The 17046-nt window shown below is 57.7% G+C and overlaps 5 protein-coding genes across 5 annotated transcripts; 3 read left to right on the forward strand and 2 right to left on the reverse strand.

The window, feature by feature from the left end:
• Positions 1-253: 253 nt before the first annotated feature.
• Positions 254-1223, forward strand: CHGG_01849 (uncharacterized protein; the record flags this gene model as incomplete). Its single annotated transcript, XM_001221069.1, has 2 exons — positions 254-789; positions 899-1223. 2 exons carry the CDS (start codon positions 254-256, stop codon positions 1221-1223), a joined length of 861 nt encoding a protein of 286 aa, XP_001221070.1.
• A 595-nt stretch (positions 1224-1818) lies between these two features.
• Positions 1819-3216, reverse strand: CHGG_01850 (uncharacterized protein; the record flags this gene model as incomplete). The annotated part of the gene is made up of 1 exon (XM_001221070.1): positions 1819-3216. One exon carries the CDS (start codon positions 3214-3216, stop codon positions 1819-1821), a length of 1398 nt encoding a protein of 465 aa, XP_001221071.1.
• A 1075-nt stretch (positions 3217-4291) lies between these two features.
• Positions 4292-5182, forward strand: CHGG_01851 (uncharacterized protein; the record flags this gene model as incomplete). The annotated part of the gene is made up of 3 exons (XM_001221071.1): positions 4292-4481; positions 4557-4714; positions 4769-5182. 3 exons carry the CDS (start codon positions 4292-4294, stop codon positions 5180-5182), a joined length of 762 nt encoding a protein of 253 aa, XP_001221072.1.
• Positions 5183-8057: 2875 nt separating this feature from the next.
• On the forward strand, positions 8058-10200 carry CHGG_01852 (uncharacterized protein; the record flags this gene model as incomplete). Its single annotated transcript, XM_001221072.1, has 2 exons — positions 8058-9639; positions 9707-10200. 2 exons carry the CDS (start codon positions 8058-8060, stop codon positions 10198-10200), a joined length of 2076 nt encoding a protein of 691 aa, XP_001221073.1.
• Positions 10201-11806: 1606 nt separating this feature from the next.
• Positions 11807-16452, reverse strand: CHGG_01853 (uncharacterized protein; the record flags this gene model as incomplete). The annotated part of the gene is made up of 7 exons (XM_001221073.1): positions 11807-12962; positions 13019-13422; positions 13489-13572; positions 13666-13915; positions 14083-14342; positions 14807-16284; positions 16365-16452. 7 exons carry the CDS (start codon positions 16450-16452, stop codon positions 11807-11809), a joined length of 3720 nt encoding a protein of 1239 aa, XP_001221074.1.
• Between the last annotated feature and the right edge of the window lie 594 nt (positions 16453-17046).

Raw genomic sequence — 17046 nt, forward strand, 5'->3', positions numbered from 1 at the left:
TCACCCAGCCGCGCCTAACACGGTTCCGGCCATAGTTACCAGACAGCGAGCGACATTGACACATTGACTCGAATTACAAACAAGTCCGAGCCGCAAACGGAACTCGTTTGCGACCGTTATTCGACCAGTCTCGTTCTTCAACAACTACTTCCGCAGTTGCCAATACGTCAAATCGAACCGCCGCCGACTCCTATGCACACTCCCCCCTCGTGACAGGCCCAGTTCCCCGAGCGCACCTCATACCTCGGTCAACATGGAGCCAGTTCCCGAAACGGAGAGGATGGAGGAGTTTCGACCTTCCCCTCTTCCGAGCCTGAGACTTCCGGCGACCACATCACTCGCTCCCGAGTTTGACTCCCTCCGAAAACCTCCTACCATCCGCCGATCGACTGATCCGTCGCCGTCCTCCCCCATTTCCCCGTCCTGGATGCCACCGGCTCTTCCCCATCGACCCCGAGCGTCTTCGCCGTTGTCTAGCAACCACGTCAGATCACGGTCGGCAGCAAGCCTGGCTCCTCCCATGGGGCGCACCCAGTCTATGCCCGGCACAAACGCCACAGGCCACCTTCTATTCTCTCCCCATATCCGCCCACAGAGCCCGTCGGGGTCACCCAGCCGGGTCCGCCTCCCCCGAAAGCCGGTCGACGAAGGCTTTCCTTCCTCGCCGACTCGCATATCCGTTCTCGACCCTGAGCGAAAGATATCAGAAGGGAGCAGCTCGCCCAATCAAGCATTGGGGATCACCCCCATCGCATCGGTACCAAAACTGCGGAGACCATCTTCCCCGCTGTATCAGGTTTCTCACTCCCAGCCCGGCTTTACTGACCGGCGGAACCCCGACGACACCTTCCTCAATTGCCACCTCCCCATCGTACCGACCCTACGATACTTTCACTAGCAGTTACGGATACTACCCGTCCTCCTCTGTGCCCTCGACCCCCACGTCCGCCAGATCTAGGAGCCCCAGCATTTCCAGTCTCGAGACCATCCCGGATTCCCCGGATGCCGAAGAAGCGGCTCTGGAGTCGGAGAGGATCGCCCAGCTCAAGGCCGCTGCGGACGCCGCCGAGGGCGGAGAAACCAAGGGGAGGGGCAGTTTGGATGTGCCCACTCGCGGCCGGACATTGAGCGGTTTCGGTTCGCGCGACAAGAGAAAGCGATGGAGTGTGTGTGGCGCCGAAAGGCGGCAGGATCTGGACCTGGAGACCATATGGGAGGATTGAGGTCCTCGGTGTCTGCACCTCATCAGTGATTGGGCAGACCGAGCGCCGCAGAAGCGGCTTTTGATTCTCAACGACCCGGAAGAGCCAAGAGCGTGGGAAGATATGCCCATATAGTGGCTCCATCGGCTGGGCGGGGAGAGGTGCAATGGCACCTCAGATTTGTCTTGGTTTTTTTGTTTTTGTTTCGGCTTTCTTATTCGGCATCATGACAAAGGGTTGTCACCATTGGCAGGCGTTTAGCGGAGAATCCGTTGTTCTGATACCCTTCTCCATCGGCATTCATCAGGGCGACATGGCGGTCGCCGCAGTACGGGATTGTATTCTAGGCAGCTGGGAGCTTCTGGTCCGGGGAAGGTTCGCGTGCGCTTTGGGGCCATCTTAACTAGGTACCTTACTTAGGTAATTGAGCGGCAATAAGGAAATCTTATTGCACTAATCTCGTCGAAGTTGCGTCCAACTAACTGTATTTGACTTGGTAATATGGAGGGTAAGGCAAGTTGTGAGGTTCGAGTCTTGTAAATGCTTTTTGTGTGACCAAATCTATCTTAGTTGGCTAAACAAATCAACTAATAAACCCGTTCACGACCCTCCCCCCTCAGTCAAACGGTATCCTCCTCAACTGTTCCCCAGCCCCCCTCTTCTTCATCTCGGCCGCCGCCGCGAGACTACTCGGCACCTTGATCCCACAACAATCCCCCCAGCCCTTCGGCTGATGCACATGCCGCACCCCCTCCTTATCATCAAACACCTCCACCTCACCACCCTCCTCCTCATCATCGTCCCCTCCCTCCCCATTACCATTGCTAGCAGCCCCCCCTTCCGGCGGCTCACTCATCCCCTCCGCAGCGGGAATCAGACTCCCAAACAAGAAATGCTGCATCACCGGCAGCTTGCCCAGCACCTCATTCACAAACATGCGGCGCATCCCGCCCTCAATCTTGGCCCAACCCCCGCGCGCGCTGCTAATGTCATCCAGCATGGGGCTGTGCCACCTCAGCCCGCGCACCGTCTTGGTGCTGTTGACGAACGCCACCTGGCCCAGGTACATGTAGTCGGCGCCGTACTCCTCCAGCATCAGCTCCTGGTGGATCGCCCGGGGGGTGACCACGGGGTGGTGCGTGAGCTGGCTGGCGCCGAGCAGGAAGGGCAGGAACTGGTAGTCGTCGAGCCCCCACACGCCGTGCGAGCCGGCCGGCTCGAGGTAGTAGGTGCTTTGGATGCGCCGCATCACGGTGAGGTAGCGGGTGAAGACGCGTAGGGCGAGTGCGGGAAGGTCGGGGGGCTGGAGGAGCGAGAGTTGGTACAGGCAGAGTAGCCACATGACGAAGTTGAGCTCGTGGCCGGAGCCGTAGTCGATGCGGCTGCGGTTGCCGAAGGATTGACAGAGGTAAGTGGAGAGCTCGGCGGCGGCGGCGGTGGAGTTGGGGATGGCGTTGGACTCGGGCTGCTGGCTGAGGAGGGTGGCATGCCAGGTTGGGGAGCGCTGCTTGACCTTGTCGAGGAAGACGCGGAAGGTCTTGTTGCCGAAGCGGGAGCCGCCTTGGTCGTCTGGGGGGGATTCCTGGCAGAGGGCGTCGGTTTCGTCTAGGATGGTGAGGATGGTTTGGACGGTGGGGGAGAGGTCGGTGTCTCTGACGGAGGAGATGGGCCTGTCGACGACGGACTCGGAGAGGCCAAAGATGAAGGAGAGGATGAGGTTGTAGGTTGGGGAGGATAGGAAGAGCTGGTGATCTTGTGGGGAGAGGATTCGCCTGGTGGGGATGGTGAAGTTAAGGGCTGCCGGGTCTGGACGGGGCGGTGCTGGTGGTGTCTCCGGAACGGGCATCGGGTTCGCCGGCTCGGCCTTCCTCCGCCGGGGTTCCAATTTCGGGATACGATCCTTGAGGTTGGGAATAGCTCCCCCGCTTAGCAAACGCGGGGGTTGAGCTGGGCCGGAGGAGTTAGTTCCCTCCCCCGGCACCTTGGGCAATGTTGATGGTAATGTTGATGTCATGTTTTGTGAGTTTGCAATCTCCTGATAGCCGAGATTAATCGTTCGATCTTTGACCCTGACGTTTGGATATTAGTGCCAGTTGCAGGTGCGAAGTTGAAAGTGGCAAGTTGAAGTCGACTGATGGTTCCTTGGCTGCTCAGATACCCCTGCAAATGGGAGCTTTGTTACGGAGGTTACAGGCAAAAGTTTTCAAAGTGGGTCAGGTACTGGCAAGGGTTATGGGCAGGGGCCAAGCAAAGCCCTCGAAGTACCTCCTCTCAAGCTCCTGTTACCAGAGCGCATCGCGCGCAGCAGTCAATTCAGAAAGGAATATGCATTCCGTTGGCATCAATAACTGCCTGCTGCCGTATAGGCATTGTATCTACACGCTCTCTAAGGATTTCCTCGGGGATTGCTTCCCACGCGCGTAACGTTTAAAGCCGGCTTGACGGAGGGCGTAGCGGATCGCATACTCTGAACAGTCCCAGCCTAGAGCAGCAGGGATTTTGGAGTAGGGCATTCGGCGAGTAGCTTTCGAGGAAGTGATGAACGCAATCAAATCTTCAATCTGTTCTGGATTGAGAAGGCCGGGCCGACCAGAGCGTTTCTTTGGCGTGATGTTTGGGGCGCGGCAGGCATGTCCGACCTGGTTGTAGGTAAAGCCGAGTTGCGCGACGATTTGCTCGTATGTAAAACCACATTTTGCGGAGAGTCTGAACTTGAAGCCGCTCATCGCGAGAGAGATGGGCGCTCTTAGAATGATGGCTCGGCGGCGTAGAGGGGAGCTCTGAAGACATCGCGAAGCTGGTGATGTTTGAATTGACTGCTGCGCGCGACGCGCTCTGGCAACAGGAGGTACTTCGAGGGCTTTGCTTGGCCCCTGCCCATAACCCTTGCCAGTACCTGACCCACTTTGAAAACTTTTGCCTGTAACCTCCGTAAGCTGTCTGGAGACGCTAGAATGCGGGGCCGATCGCTGCTGCAGGTCAGCCCAGCAAACTGCATCCAGTGGTGGGATCCATGCCTGCTCATTGAATTTTAGCAACTCCAACCTTGGAGCCGCAAATCCATCACAACTTGCAAAGCAAATCTCATCATGACAGCAACATCAGCACCAAAAGCCGCGCTTGGGGTTCTTCCGCGGTCAGACGGATCTGCGAAATACTCTCACGCCGGCTACACCCTGACGGCGTCGGTTAATGGGCCGATTGAAGCCCAACGGAGGGATGAGCATGCATACGAGGCACACGTCGAAGTTATCGTACGACCAGCGGCAGGGGTTGGAGGTAAGAGCTCCCGCGCTGCTCCGAAAAAAAAATTAAGGAGGGGCTTCTCACCGTTGATTTGACCTTGCTATATAGGGACCCGGGAGCGACACCTTGAATCACTTCTCCAGTCTTCACTCGCACAGCTCATCCTCGTCAAGAACTTCCCCCGCTCCCTCATTCAGGTTGTGCTACAGATAGAAGACTCGCCAGAGAACGACTATGTGAACACGAAACTTGTCCAGGCGAGCCTGGTGAGAGAAGGCCCCTGAAGACAGATGGAGCCTATTTACTGATCGCTGCGATAGAACTTTGCTATTATGCCGGCATTGGTGCAAACGGCCATCTTGGCGCTTCTCTCAGCCGGCGTGCCGATGAGGGCCACAGCAACCGCCACTGCTGTTGCGGTTGTGCATCAAGATGGGGCCAAGAAGACGGTAGTGGATCCTTCGCAGCGAGAGGTCGAAACGGCGAGCTCAGTCCACGTGTTGGCTTTCACGTCTCACAATGGCCTGCTCCTGGCCGAGAGCGAGGGAGACTTCACAGTCGGGGAGTGGGACGATGTTTACGAAACCGCCAAGGGAATTTGCTGCCGCTCTACATCGGTAAAGGAAGGGACGGCGATGGTACTCGATGACGAGGAACCCAGCGCCACGGACATGCGGCAGTTTCTTCGGTCGACAATGGAGTCGAAGGTTGCCGCGGATCTTCATTGGAAATGAGTCAACAGCCGCTGTGAGAGCCAGTCGCACTCGATCCAAAGAAGCAGATGCCGACCCGAGCTCCATGTTCAAATTCGGTGCGTGCGGGCGCGTTGTATGAACTCATGGAGGGAGAGGCGGAAACCGTTCAAGGACGATAGCCATTCACATCGCGGGTGTGGAATTTCCAAAACACGCACGACAACCCTCACACCTTTTGTCAGAGCAAAGGAACTAGGCTGATGAAGCATGGGGACACAACGCCGGCCCGAATTGTTGCACGGCGAAGCGACTATACATCGGCTATCGGCAGTAAGCCATGGACGGCATCGGGCAGTTGGTGCAATCACCCAAACAAACCATCAATGCCACTTGGCGAGGCTTTTGCGGCACCTCGTCCTTCTGCTTCGGAATTCCGTGTTTTGATGGCGTTGATGGAAGTGTTACTCGTCTCAAACGTGTGGGCCCATTTGCATGGCCATGTTTAGGATTGCCCCATCGGCGGGCTGAGGCCTTGTTTCATCTCATCTTTGCCCCCTACACCGTATCCTGGCGCTGTGACCTTGCCTCTTTCAAGGCAACCTAACAGGAGGTCTAGGCGGCTGAGGTTGCTTCTGCACGACTTCCACCATGGGTCCTCGAAACCGGGCGCTTGCTGATGGTTTCTTCGTGTTGTTGTCGGGATGTGGGGGTGTTCCAGAGCAATGCCAATGCAGCCATGAGGCGAGCGGTGTGGAGACCGTCGCTACAAACCTATTGGCATGAATCGCCGCTTCGTTCTCCTTCCAGCCTTCCTCTCAGTAAACATGCTTCGAGTTCCTCGAGGCCGCGGGGTCCAGTAGACGGTCGCTTCGAGGAGTCGTTGGAGCCCCTGCTTGATTTACGCCAAGATGTGGAGGAAGCGCATCATCTCTTGGGGCTAACAAATGCTTCAAAGAACATCAACACGGCCGAGCAGCAGTCGATGGAATTCGCTGTTCAGGGTTCCAAACGTTTTGACCAACGTAGGATCGCGGTGGGGAAACTGGGCCCTTATGCGGCTGCTTGCGCGCGAGCTCCAGCTCCAACGTTGCGGATAGCGGCAGATTTGCAGGGCTTCCCGCTGTGCTGTCAGGAGGCGAGGAGTCGGGGGAACAGCCGCCAGTGGGATCGACGGGTTCAACCCCCAGACCCCGGCCTCGAGGAGACACTTTGAGACTCGCATACCCGAACGCCCAGACATGTTCCTGCTGCTGATCCAGTGAGAGGATGGACACGTTTGCCGCTGGCCCCTATTACGTTGAAAAATGATGCGAGCCGGGGGATGAGAAGATTTACGACGAAAAGGAAACCCTCGAGTTACATCGCTGGGGACCTGTCGTCCCAGCACGCGCCCCAACCTCCACCGCGAGAAGCCATACTACTGACTCGAGTATGGACATCCACGCATAAGGCGGCACGTTGAGCCGCCGTATCGGGACGGCAGTGGATACAAACTAGCGGCCTCTCTACCGCAGAACGGGACGCAACCCGTGGAATAAGGGATGTACTTTGGCGATGCATCACACCCCTCGAAGCTACCCAACCACCCTTGCAACAAACTTCGGAGTACATACCTCCTGGCTCACCATCCCCTGCCATCACAGGGGAAACATAGCGGTCGCGATGAGGTATTAAACCGCTTGAACTCGAACCATTGTTCTTTCCGCTCCTCAGTCTCGTCTTGTGACCCAACCCACCGTCCCTTCACTCATCTCTTTTTCGTTTTTGGCTCTGAGAGCTCGTCTGGAAGCAGAGCTCTGGCAGTTCTTTGACATTACCTAATCTGATTTGATTTGGTTTCTTCCTTTACCTTTTATTTTTTTTTATTATTCTCTAATCTTTGGGTCCTGTCCCGACGACGCCAACCCCGTCCAACAATACCCCTCCATCTGGTGGACTTACACGGCCAACGCCACGCCACAGCAGCCAAACAGCCGGCCAGACTGCCAACAGCCGGCCTTGTTTCCAGTTGACCCCACCAACCCGCCACTTCACTCGCCCCCCGTCAGACAAAAGTCACTTCCCGCTCCGTTCGGTATCAAGTCCGAGCCCCGTCCCCGAGACCGCAGACCAAGTTCCGGTTTGTATTGGGCAGCGGTACGACAGTGCGAGAGAATCCGGCTACCGACCCAGGTCGACATTGACGGATTTCGAGGTTAGTACTCAGCTTTACCGCGTTTTCCTGGCTGTCCTCTCGCTGTTCTCGAAGTTTCCGTACCTACCTATCTCCTCTTGGCCCAGGAAGGGTCCCGGAATGGGCTGGGCCGGGCCCTGTAATGGACGGCACATTGCCGCACTTGCCCATTGTTCCTTTGTCTCTACGTATTCCTGACAGGCCAAGCCGGCCATTCTTACTTTATAGTGCTTACCCTACAGTGCTTACCTACCGAGGGGCCTGGGTTGCTAACAATCTGCTTCTCAAGGTAGTTGATCTCGCTTCGACTGGATTTCCATCCCATCGGCCAGCGCGGCAAAGGCAAGAGTTATCGCCAACCGGTCTTTTGACGCCTGACCAATCACCTCGGGCCCCGGAATCGACTACGCTGGCATAGAGTGACGTCGGTGGAACAGCGTGTCGGGTCGGCTCGTGCATTTCTTTCATTTTCCCTTGCAGGACTTTGGAAGGTAACACACGGCGCAAGTCGCTTCGGGGGATTTTCCTACCACTCTGGGCCTCCGCGAGATCCGATCATTCAGTGCAGCACAGAGCAGGTGCAGGACGCTACTGCAGAAAGGGACCAAACGTGACGCCCAGGGGCCCTTACTCAACCCACTAAACCCACTAAACCCAAACAGCTGCCAGGATTGCGCTGAAGCGGGCCCGAAAATAGCACCCCACCACCCCCAAATCGACCAATTCGACCAATTTCGAACCATGTCCGGTTTCTCAATCCACCCAGTTGTGCTGGGTCACCCCGCTGACCTCCCACTCCCACTGCGGCAGGAGCGTTACGACCCGGAAGTGGAGGGAGTTAAGAAACCGTCACCCGCCAACTCCGGTCCCTTCTCGCAATCATCCCGCGCAGCCCTCACACTGAAGCTGTCGCCTCCGGACAACGGTGAAGCGAGTTGTTCTCCTTCATCATCACCTGCAGAGGCCAACACCAACGCCAACGCCAACGCCAACGCCAACGCCGACATCGATCCCGACGCCGACATTGCGACAGCGAGAACCCCCACCGCCACAACCGCAGCCACAGCCGCAACCCCAGTTGCAACTGGGACAACAGCGACAGGAATCCGGGATCATGATTTTGTCGCCGAGTCGCAGCCCACTCTGCCAACAATAGGCACCCTGGCTCCGCTGGATCTCGACCTGTCGCAGCTCACCAGCAGCCACTCCGTCCCCGCCACTCCCGCTCCCGCTCCCGCCAGCTTCGTTCCCCCCCGCGGCCACCGCAAGAACGCCCCCTCGATCGAGTCTGTCCCGAGACAGACAATCATGAAAGCACTGGCCTCGGTAGCACGCAACAACAAGCCCCAAGCCCTATCGTTGACCGGCATGCTCTCCGTACACGGCGCCCAGAACGGCGCCGACAATCGGCCTGGTTCGGCCTCCTCGCAGCAGCTCTGTGACGCCCTCAACGGCCTCGCCATAGCCCAAAATGCCCGTTCCGTTGCCGCCGAGACCCCGACTGCCGCTTTCCCTTCGCTCCAATCGCCCTGCTTCTACCACAACCGCTTCGATGACGCCGTCGACATCGACAAGGTCCTCGAGGAGATCAAGCACGACCAGTACATGTCGCACTCGCGCTTGGTGCAGACGGCCAAGGTCGTGCGCGAGGTGGCCAGGCAGCTCCAGCGTCAGCCCATCAAGCGCGCCGTCAGGAACGTTATGATCGTGACCAAGGCGCGCGACAACCAGCTGGTCCTGCTCACCCGCGAATTGACCCTCTTCCTGCTGCAAACCCCACGCTACGGGTCCGACGTCGGTGTCAACGTTTACGTGGACGCCAAGCTGCGCCACTCGAAACGGTTCGGCGCCAGGGGGATCACGGATCTCGACCCGCGTTTCCAGGGAATGCTCAAGTACTGGACCCCCGACCTGTGCTGGACCCAACCGGAGAACTTCGACCTGGTTTTGACCCTCGGCGGCGACGGCACCGTTCTCTTCACATCCTGGCTCTTCCAGCGCATCGTGCCGCCCGTTCTGTCCTTCAGCCTGGGGAGTCTTGGTTTCATGACGAGCTTCGAGTTTGAACGGTACAAGGAGCACCTGAACCGTGTGATGGGCGAGGATGGCATGCGTGCGAATCTCCGGATGCGCTTCACATGTACCGTGTACCGCGACACCCCTGCGGGCCAGGAGATGGAGGAGGGCGAGCAATTCGAGGTCCTGAACGAGCTGGTCATCGACCGCGGGCCGTCGCCCTATGTCTCCAACCTCGAGCTGTACGGCGACGATGAGCTGTTGACCGTGGTCCAGGCGGACGGCTGCATCTTCTCGACACCGACTGGTAAGCATTCCCATCCACACTCTCCTTCTCTTGTATGTCCATCCAGTATTAACCCTTCCCCCCGCAGGTTCCACAGCCTACTCCCTCTCCGCGGGCGGCTCGCTCGTGCACCCCGACATCCCCGCCATCCTGCTCACGCCCATCTGCCCGCACACGCTCTCGTTCCGGCCCATGGTCCTCTCCGACACGATGCTCCTGCGCGTGTCGGTGCCGCGCAACAGCCGCGCGACCGCGTACTGCGCCTTCGACGGCAAGGGCCGCATCGAGCTCAAGCAGGGCGACCACGTCACCATCACCGCCTCGCAGTACCCCTTCCCCACCGTCGTCCGCACCGACACCGAGTGGTTCGACAGCGTCTCCAGGACCCTCCGCTGGAACGTGCGCGCCGCCACCCAGAAGGGCTTCGATGCTGGCGGCGGTGGTGGTGCAGACGGCTCGGTCGAGGGTAGCGAGGAGGACGAGGCGTGGGATATCGATACCGACTCGGCGTGCTATGCTAGCGAGGAGAACAGCACCGCGGCTAGCCCCCTGAGGAGGCAGATGAGCATGTTTGCCATGTAGATTTCTTGTTGTGTTGCACCTGGCCTCTTTTCTTTTTCTGATGCCGCCAGGCTTCTTTTTGGATGTCTTGTCTTGTGTTGGTTGGGTCGGTTAGTTGGGTTGGTTGTCTTTGAAGCATCGTTAGAGAAGAAGAAGAAGAAGAAGACGAAGACGAAGAGAAAGCGAAAGAGTTAGGGTTTGGAACTGTGGCATGCGATTTGATTACCTATAGCACAGTGCAGCAACAGCACGGGCGGGCAGGTGGGCGGGGATGATCGCCATTATTTGAGAGGCAATGGGGCGTTCTGGTTTTTCTTTTTCTTGTTATTATTCCTTCCTCCGTCGTTGGAAGCGAAATGGAATGGAATGGAATGATGGGGTATGGAATGAAGGGAGGGACGGCGGCGGGAAAGATCTAGTTATTAAGTGAGGTACACTTACTTGCCTTACTACCTACATAAGTCGAACTTGAACTTGTTTTGGTATGCCTGCCTGTCTGCCTGGTTTTGTTTGACAACGGGGCGGACAGGACGCACATCATACATACCTACATACCTATATACCGTACCGTGGTTATCGATCCTTGATGTCATCGGCGATGACGAGGCTGCCCCCCTTATTTTAGCGCCCCTCCTCCTCCCACCCACCACAACAACACAGCCGCCGCCCGAGCTCGCTACCCCGCAATCGCTGATCGATTGGCCTGGGCTAGGGGTCGAATCGGAGGAGATCGCCTTGCTGACATGGTGCCCTCCTTCCTGGTTGGGCTGTGATATTGATTGGGCTTTGCTGGGCTGTGTGGTCTTCACGGGCGCGTCCGAGTTGTGTGCGATCGAGACTGTGTAAAAACTACAGTGGCGATACTTTCACTCGGCGCCTATTGAGACCTGGAGTGGGTCATTGTTACGACATCAAGGGTTGAGCCGTTTGTTTGCACGCATACGCTACAGAGGTTGGGAGATGGATGGATGGTGAGGCCTCGAGCCTGATTACAAAGTATTTCTTTTCTTCATAATATCTCTCTTCTTTTGACTCGCTGGCAGCAGCCCAAGCCGTCCAATATCGCTCTTGAACTGACAAATGACCTCGCAACACCTAAATAACCCGACAGAAGCCTCCCTCCTTCCCCGTAGGGCATCATCCCATAGACAAAGGAAAAACGTTAAGTATCCGAATAGAACCAGAGAAGCCTTCGACTCTTTCGAGTGCCGTACATCCCTTCCATATACAAGTGACCTGAGGGACAGGACGGAACCAGCACTTGGCTTATCCACGCCCTCGGCATACCACAGTAGCCAAACAATCCAAGCCCCAACAGCCCAAGACTTATCTCCAGCCTATTGGCTCTGAGTGGCTGGCGGAGGCCACCCATATTTGTCGTGTGTCGGTGCCCGGTATAACCCGATTCACCCGATACACACAACATAACACAACACAACGCAACACAATACAACACCACTCATCAACCCATGAGGAGTGAGCGTAAACAATCACACCCCCCGTCTCATTGCCGAACGGAACGCAACGGGCCAAACCGCATCCCACATCCACGGCCCCTCAATGCACATATGCATGCAGGACACGCCACAACACCGTAACCAACCAACCAACCAGCACACACACAACTTTACCGTGCAAATTTGAGCGCAATCAAATTCGCAGCGGCAACGGCCACCTTCTTGCTCGGACTGGCATCATCGGCCGCCACGAAACGATGGAGATGGTCGGCGTTCAAGAACTTGTCGGCGGCAGTTTTCTCGTGTTCAACGCCGTCCTCGTCCTCATAAACTAGGAGTGGCGAGGTACCCCGTGGTTTGACGGGTGAGCGGCGCCGGGAGATACCACCGCCTGTTCGGTATTGCTTGGAATAAGCAGACCAAGACGAGGGCGATGTGGCGGCGCGCGTGAGAGATGTACGGGATTCGGGGGGGTGCTGTGACGTCCGGCGTGGATTTCGGTCGGTGAGAGTTTTGCTGGACGGCGGACCAGAGGGGAGGCGGTGGCGGCCGGAGGATGCTAACGAGGCGTTACCGGTGGAGAGGGTACGGCGGAAGGGGCGTGGGTTTCCATCTTCGTCGGGGCTCCAGTTCTCCTTGTCCTCTTCCGAGGCCAGCAGCGACAAGTGATCGAGCCCGTTGGGCTTGGGCTTGCCCGCGGGGTAGGCGGAAACCGGCCGGCTTGGCTGTGCGTTGTGTCGCTGGCCGAGGGCCGGTGTTGTCTCGATCCTGGCCTGGGTGCTCCATGACCGCTCGAGCCTCGCCCTTTTGGAAATGGCGGTACGGGCGTCTGGGCTAGCGGTCGTGGGGTGGGTGCGGCGCTTCGCACGGCCGCTGCTGTTGTTGCAGGCCTGGTCGAGAGTAGGGCTCCCGGTTGCACTCGAGAAACGGAGCAAACCGATCTGCGCAATGGCCGAACCGCTGCTCTCATGCTTGGCCTGCTTGATTAACGGATCCTCGCGGGTTTCCTTGTTGGCGCAGTCCTCCCAGACCCGGACGTTACTCGAGCGGCTGCGCCTGAGACCAGGAGCCCGCCGGCTGAGGCTTGCGGAGCTGACGGAGCGACGGAGTTCTGGGGGGCTGGCGGTATCTAACCCTAGAAGAGGTTCTACGGGTGATAGTACGCGGCTTGGGCGGGGTGGGGACTCTGTTGTGATCTCAGCCTGGCCCGACATGGACGTCGACAGACGGAACTGAGACGGCTGCGAGCTCGGTTTCCAACCGAAGCCATCGTGATTGTCGTTGGAAGAGGTGGGGAGCGGACATGAGGATGAGAACGGTTCGGATCTATATGCGTCTAGGTGAGTGCGAGAACATATCAACAAAATGGGTCGGGCACAAACCTGAAGGAGTCATGACGACCAGAAGTTGAGGGCAAGAGGAGGGCGCCGATGGTGTTCCGTCGATTCGAGACATAACCCGGCGTCCCTGAGAGGGGCCAAGAAGGGGGCTCCGCAGGCTCGAATGAAACCGAACCCCCAGGGTGCACCGCTCTCCGCAGGCTCGCCGGTGCACCTTCGGAGCGGCAGCTAGCAGCGTCCGAGTGGGCGGAGGAACTTGCCCGTTGCTCCGGCGTCGACATGCTCTGGGAGGAGCCTGGGAAGCTCCCGGCGTTGAACGAGGTGTGCTCGGGAAGCTCGCCGAAGCGAGACACGGAGATACGACCCTGTGTGATGCTTTCGATGAGTTGAGGCGACAGTGGACGCGCTTTGCGGCGATCGTTTTGGCGTCTGTTCTGGAACCAGATCTAACCACTTCGTTAGTGTTCATGCCTCCCAACTAGTCTCGAGGGCGGGTGTCGGTGTCGACTCACGCGAACGGCCTGCTTGTTCATGGAGACACGCGATGTAATCTCGGCAATCTCCTCCTGGTTCGGCTGCGGCTTTTCGCTGTAGGCCTTCACGAGCACGGCCTTGTCGGCTGGTCTGCAATGGGAGCACGCGAACATCAGCAAGCGAAGCTACCGAAGATAAGGTGCAACGAGACATACGATGTCCGATTTCTCTTGCCCTTGGGGTGCTGCTCCCTGGGGTGGCGTTGTCCCATGGCGGAGGGCGACGCGGGGTCCGACGTGGGCGGCAGTGATTGTTGGGAGGCAGCCGGGGTTATGTTGTCGCTCTGCAAAGAATCGGAGGGTGATGCAGCTGCGGGAGGAGAGGGCGGCGGTAGGGACGAGGTCTGGGAAGCCATGGTGGGCGGCGATGGAGGGTGCATCAACACGCGATGAGAGCTCCGAGAGCCTGTGATTAATGTAACTGCACGATTTTCCACAAGGTGCTGCTAGGCGGCCAAAACCCGGAAAGAGTGCTGAGAGGATGGAAGAAAAGAACGTGTTCGGCCCCGAGGTAGAGAATGTTCACGGTGAGAGGAAGAGATGGTCAATGGTCGACACGACGAGTTTTAGTACGTGTTGAGGGGAATTCCGACACGGGACTGGGAACAGACACGCGTTGTTCCGGAGAGGAAGCAGTGCAGCAGAGTCCACCCCACAATCAATTCAAGACCCACGTCGTGTGCGAGCTTCGCGCCCGGCCGCGTCAGCTTTGGCCAATCACGACCGTGGCAGTCTTCCAGATTAGGAAGTAAAGTCAACACAGCAGCCGGGAGATTTGATGCACTTGTCGCCAAGCCTCTAGGATCTCTCGCAGTTTCCTCTGTACTGCTGTACTGTACATACAGAGTAACGTGGACGGATATAATATACAGATAAGGTAATCCGGGAGCCGTGTTGAATCTGCACTGCGGAAGAAGATAAAAAAAAAAAACAATAAATACCGGAAAGACCGGCTACAGACGGTAATTTAACAAAAGCTCGATACAAGATCCCCAACACACTCCCGCTGCTCCATGCCCCATTTCGACAATCTATGTCCTGAACTCGAACTCCCAAATAGCATAACCCCCACGAAACTGAACCCCTTGTCCGATCGATCAACTCCTCTCCAACCAACCAACTATCAATGTCTCTCCATCTCCATCCTCACCACTCTTCCACCCTCTCATCCATTTTATCACTCCTCAACCATTGCATCGCTCCCCACCCCTTCACTCCTCACCCCTCCCTCCCTCCTCATCACCACCATATATCACCCACCATCCCTCCTTCATTCCCTCCCCTCCCCATCACTAACACCCACATCCACATCAACCCCCACACTCGCCCCATCCCCTCCACCACCACCACCACCACCACTATTATTATTCCCACCCCCCTCCCCACCCTGCGACAACGCCTCCAAATCACTCCTCAACACCTCCTGCCGCAACCGGCGCTCCGTCTCCAGCCGATCGACGCGCGCCCGGAGGTCGGCGATGCAGCGGTCGCGGACGCGCAGGGTGTCGCGCAGGCCGTCGCGGGCGCGCTCGACGCCCTTGGCGCAGCGCGCGTGGGTGTTGAGGGCGGTGCGGATGGTGTGCTGGATGTGCGGGGGTATGTTCATGGGTTGGGGTTGGAGGAGGGAGAGGATGGTGCTGGTGATGGGGGCGTCTTCTTCTTCGGAGGGGTAGTAGGGGGGTTCGGTGGTGGGGTGGGATTTTGGTTGGTTGGGGTTGGGGCTGTGGTTGTGGTTGGGTGCTGCTGCTGCTGCTGCTCCCGGGAAGGCGTTCCGGTTGCGGGTGGGTGTGGGTGTCGGCGGTGCGGCGAGGCCCAGGGCGTTTTTGAAGCGCTTGGAGGTGCTGGGCCGGTCTCCTGACGCGCTGATGAAGCTGTTGCCGGTCTCGGGGGTGGGTAGGCCGCCGGACCCGGACCGGGCGCCGCTAGGTGGGCCGTTGGTCTGCGAAGATGGGTGCGACGAGGAATGGAGCTGCCGCTCCGTCGAGTCGGCGAGCTCGACTAGATCGTCCGCGTCGTCCGAGTCGAGATCGGAGAGGATCACGACGGCGTCGTTTCGATTGGTGCCGTTATTGTTGCGCCCAGCATCTCCGTTGTCGGCGCTGGACCGCTTTCTCTTCGGGGTCGGGGTGGATAGGCCGAGGTACCGGTGAAGATTGGACTGATATGTTGCGGGGGACTTCCCCGGCGACTTGGCTGCGGATTTAGTCGGGGACTTGGCCGTGGACTTGGTGGGGGACTTGGCCGCGGACTTGGTCGGGGACTTTGCGGGCAGGTCCGCCGTAACATCGCTATCCTCATCGTCCGAGCTCCAGGATTTATCCCCCAGGCGGGGAATGCCGCGGAAGATACCCAGTCTCGGGGCCGGGGTGCCGAACACGCTGCTGGCTGGGGAATAGAGAGGGGCGGTAACGGCCGAAGCTGCTTCCGAGAACGGCGAGTCGGATCGAACAGATCGAGTAGCATGGCCCAAGTTGTAATTCGCTCTTTGGATGTGGCTGGCTGGGCTCGGCCTGTTCCCCGCCGGTGAGCCATTGCTTGGGCCCGCGGGCGAATTTATTTGGGCTGCCAGTGGGCGATTGAAGATGGACGGTTCCGCTCGTTTCTCTGCGGTTTGGGTCTGCGCCCTCCTCTCGAGTACCCGCGCAGCGTCTTCAAACAGGAAGAAACCACATTGGTCCCCGCGCGGCATCTGGCAGTTGTAAAACCAGCGCCCAGCATTGTTGCCAGCCTTCTTCACTTGTAGGAATGATGCTTTCAGAGGGGGATCGCATGCGCCTGGGGGGACGAAGCAGTCAGGTAAAATAGACTAACGTGCACAACAAAGTACTATCTACATATGAATGCGCGAGACTCACAATACCATGTGTCGTTTTCGAATTTCCCTTGCACAGCTTGCCAGCGCCTGGCCTGGTTCGACGGCGGAGAGACGCCGGACGCCGACATGGGAATTTGTCGCCGGTTGACACTCGATTTTCTTTCGATTATTTAGGGGTTAATAAACAGTCTAACTTGTGATTCGGAAATCAGGGGGGTCTCAGAAAAAGCTGTGACGAAGGTGGTGACAAAATGCATTTGTCTCGGGTAACTTGGGCGACTTCGAACGCTGTGCGGGGGAGAACTGAGTTGGCGAGGCTGGCGAAGGGACTGAAACTACCTAAATAATTGGACCATTGATGAGTGAGGCCCTCCATCGAGCGGGCTGGGGTGCAGGAGCTGAGACGAGATGAAGGGCTGGAATGACGGCCCCACATGAACCTTGCTTCGGGTGTCACGATGCTTTCATAAATCATTCCGTAGATAAACGGGTCTCAATAGACGCGATTCACAGAGCATATTACTTCTTTAAAAAGGAGGTGCTGCATCCGGAATCCGGTAGTACGGTTTAGATTACCTAACCAGAGCAACCCAAGCACTCTAGGGCCGCGAAAAGTATAATACAAACAAGGTACAAGCGTCAAAGTATAAAAACATAGAAAATGGGTATAAATGTAGCTATGGTATATAGTAAGTAGTACGGGGCATGGGGTGGGTATCCGA

This window comes from Chaetomium globosum, genomic scaffold (assembly GCF_000143365.1).
Source record: "Chaetomium globosum CBS 148.51 scaffold_1 genomic scaffold, whole genome shotgun sequence".
Lineage (NCBI taxonomy): Eukaryota > Fungi > Ascomycota > Sordariomycetes > Sordariales > Chaetomiaceae > Chaetomium > Chaetomium globosum.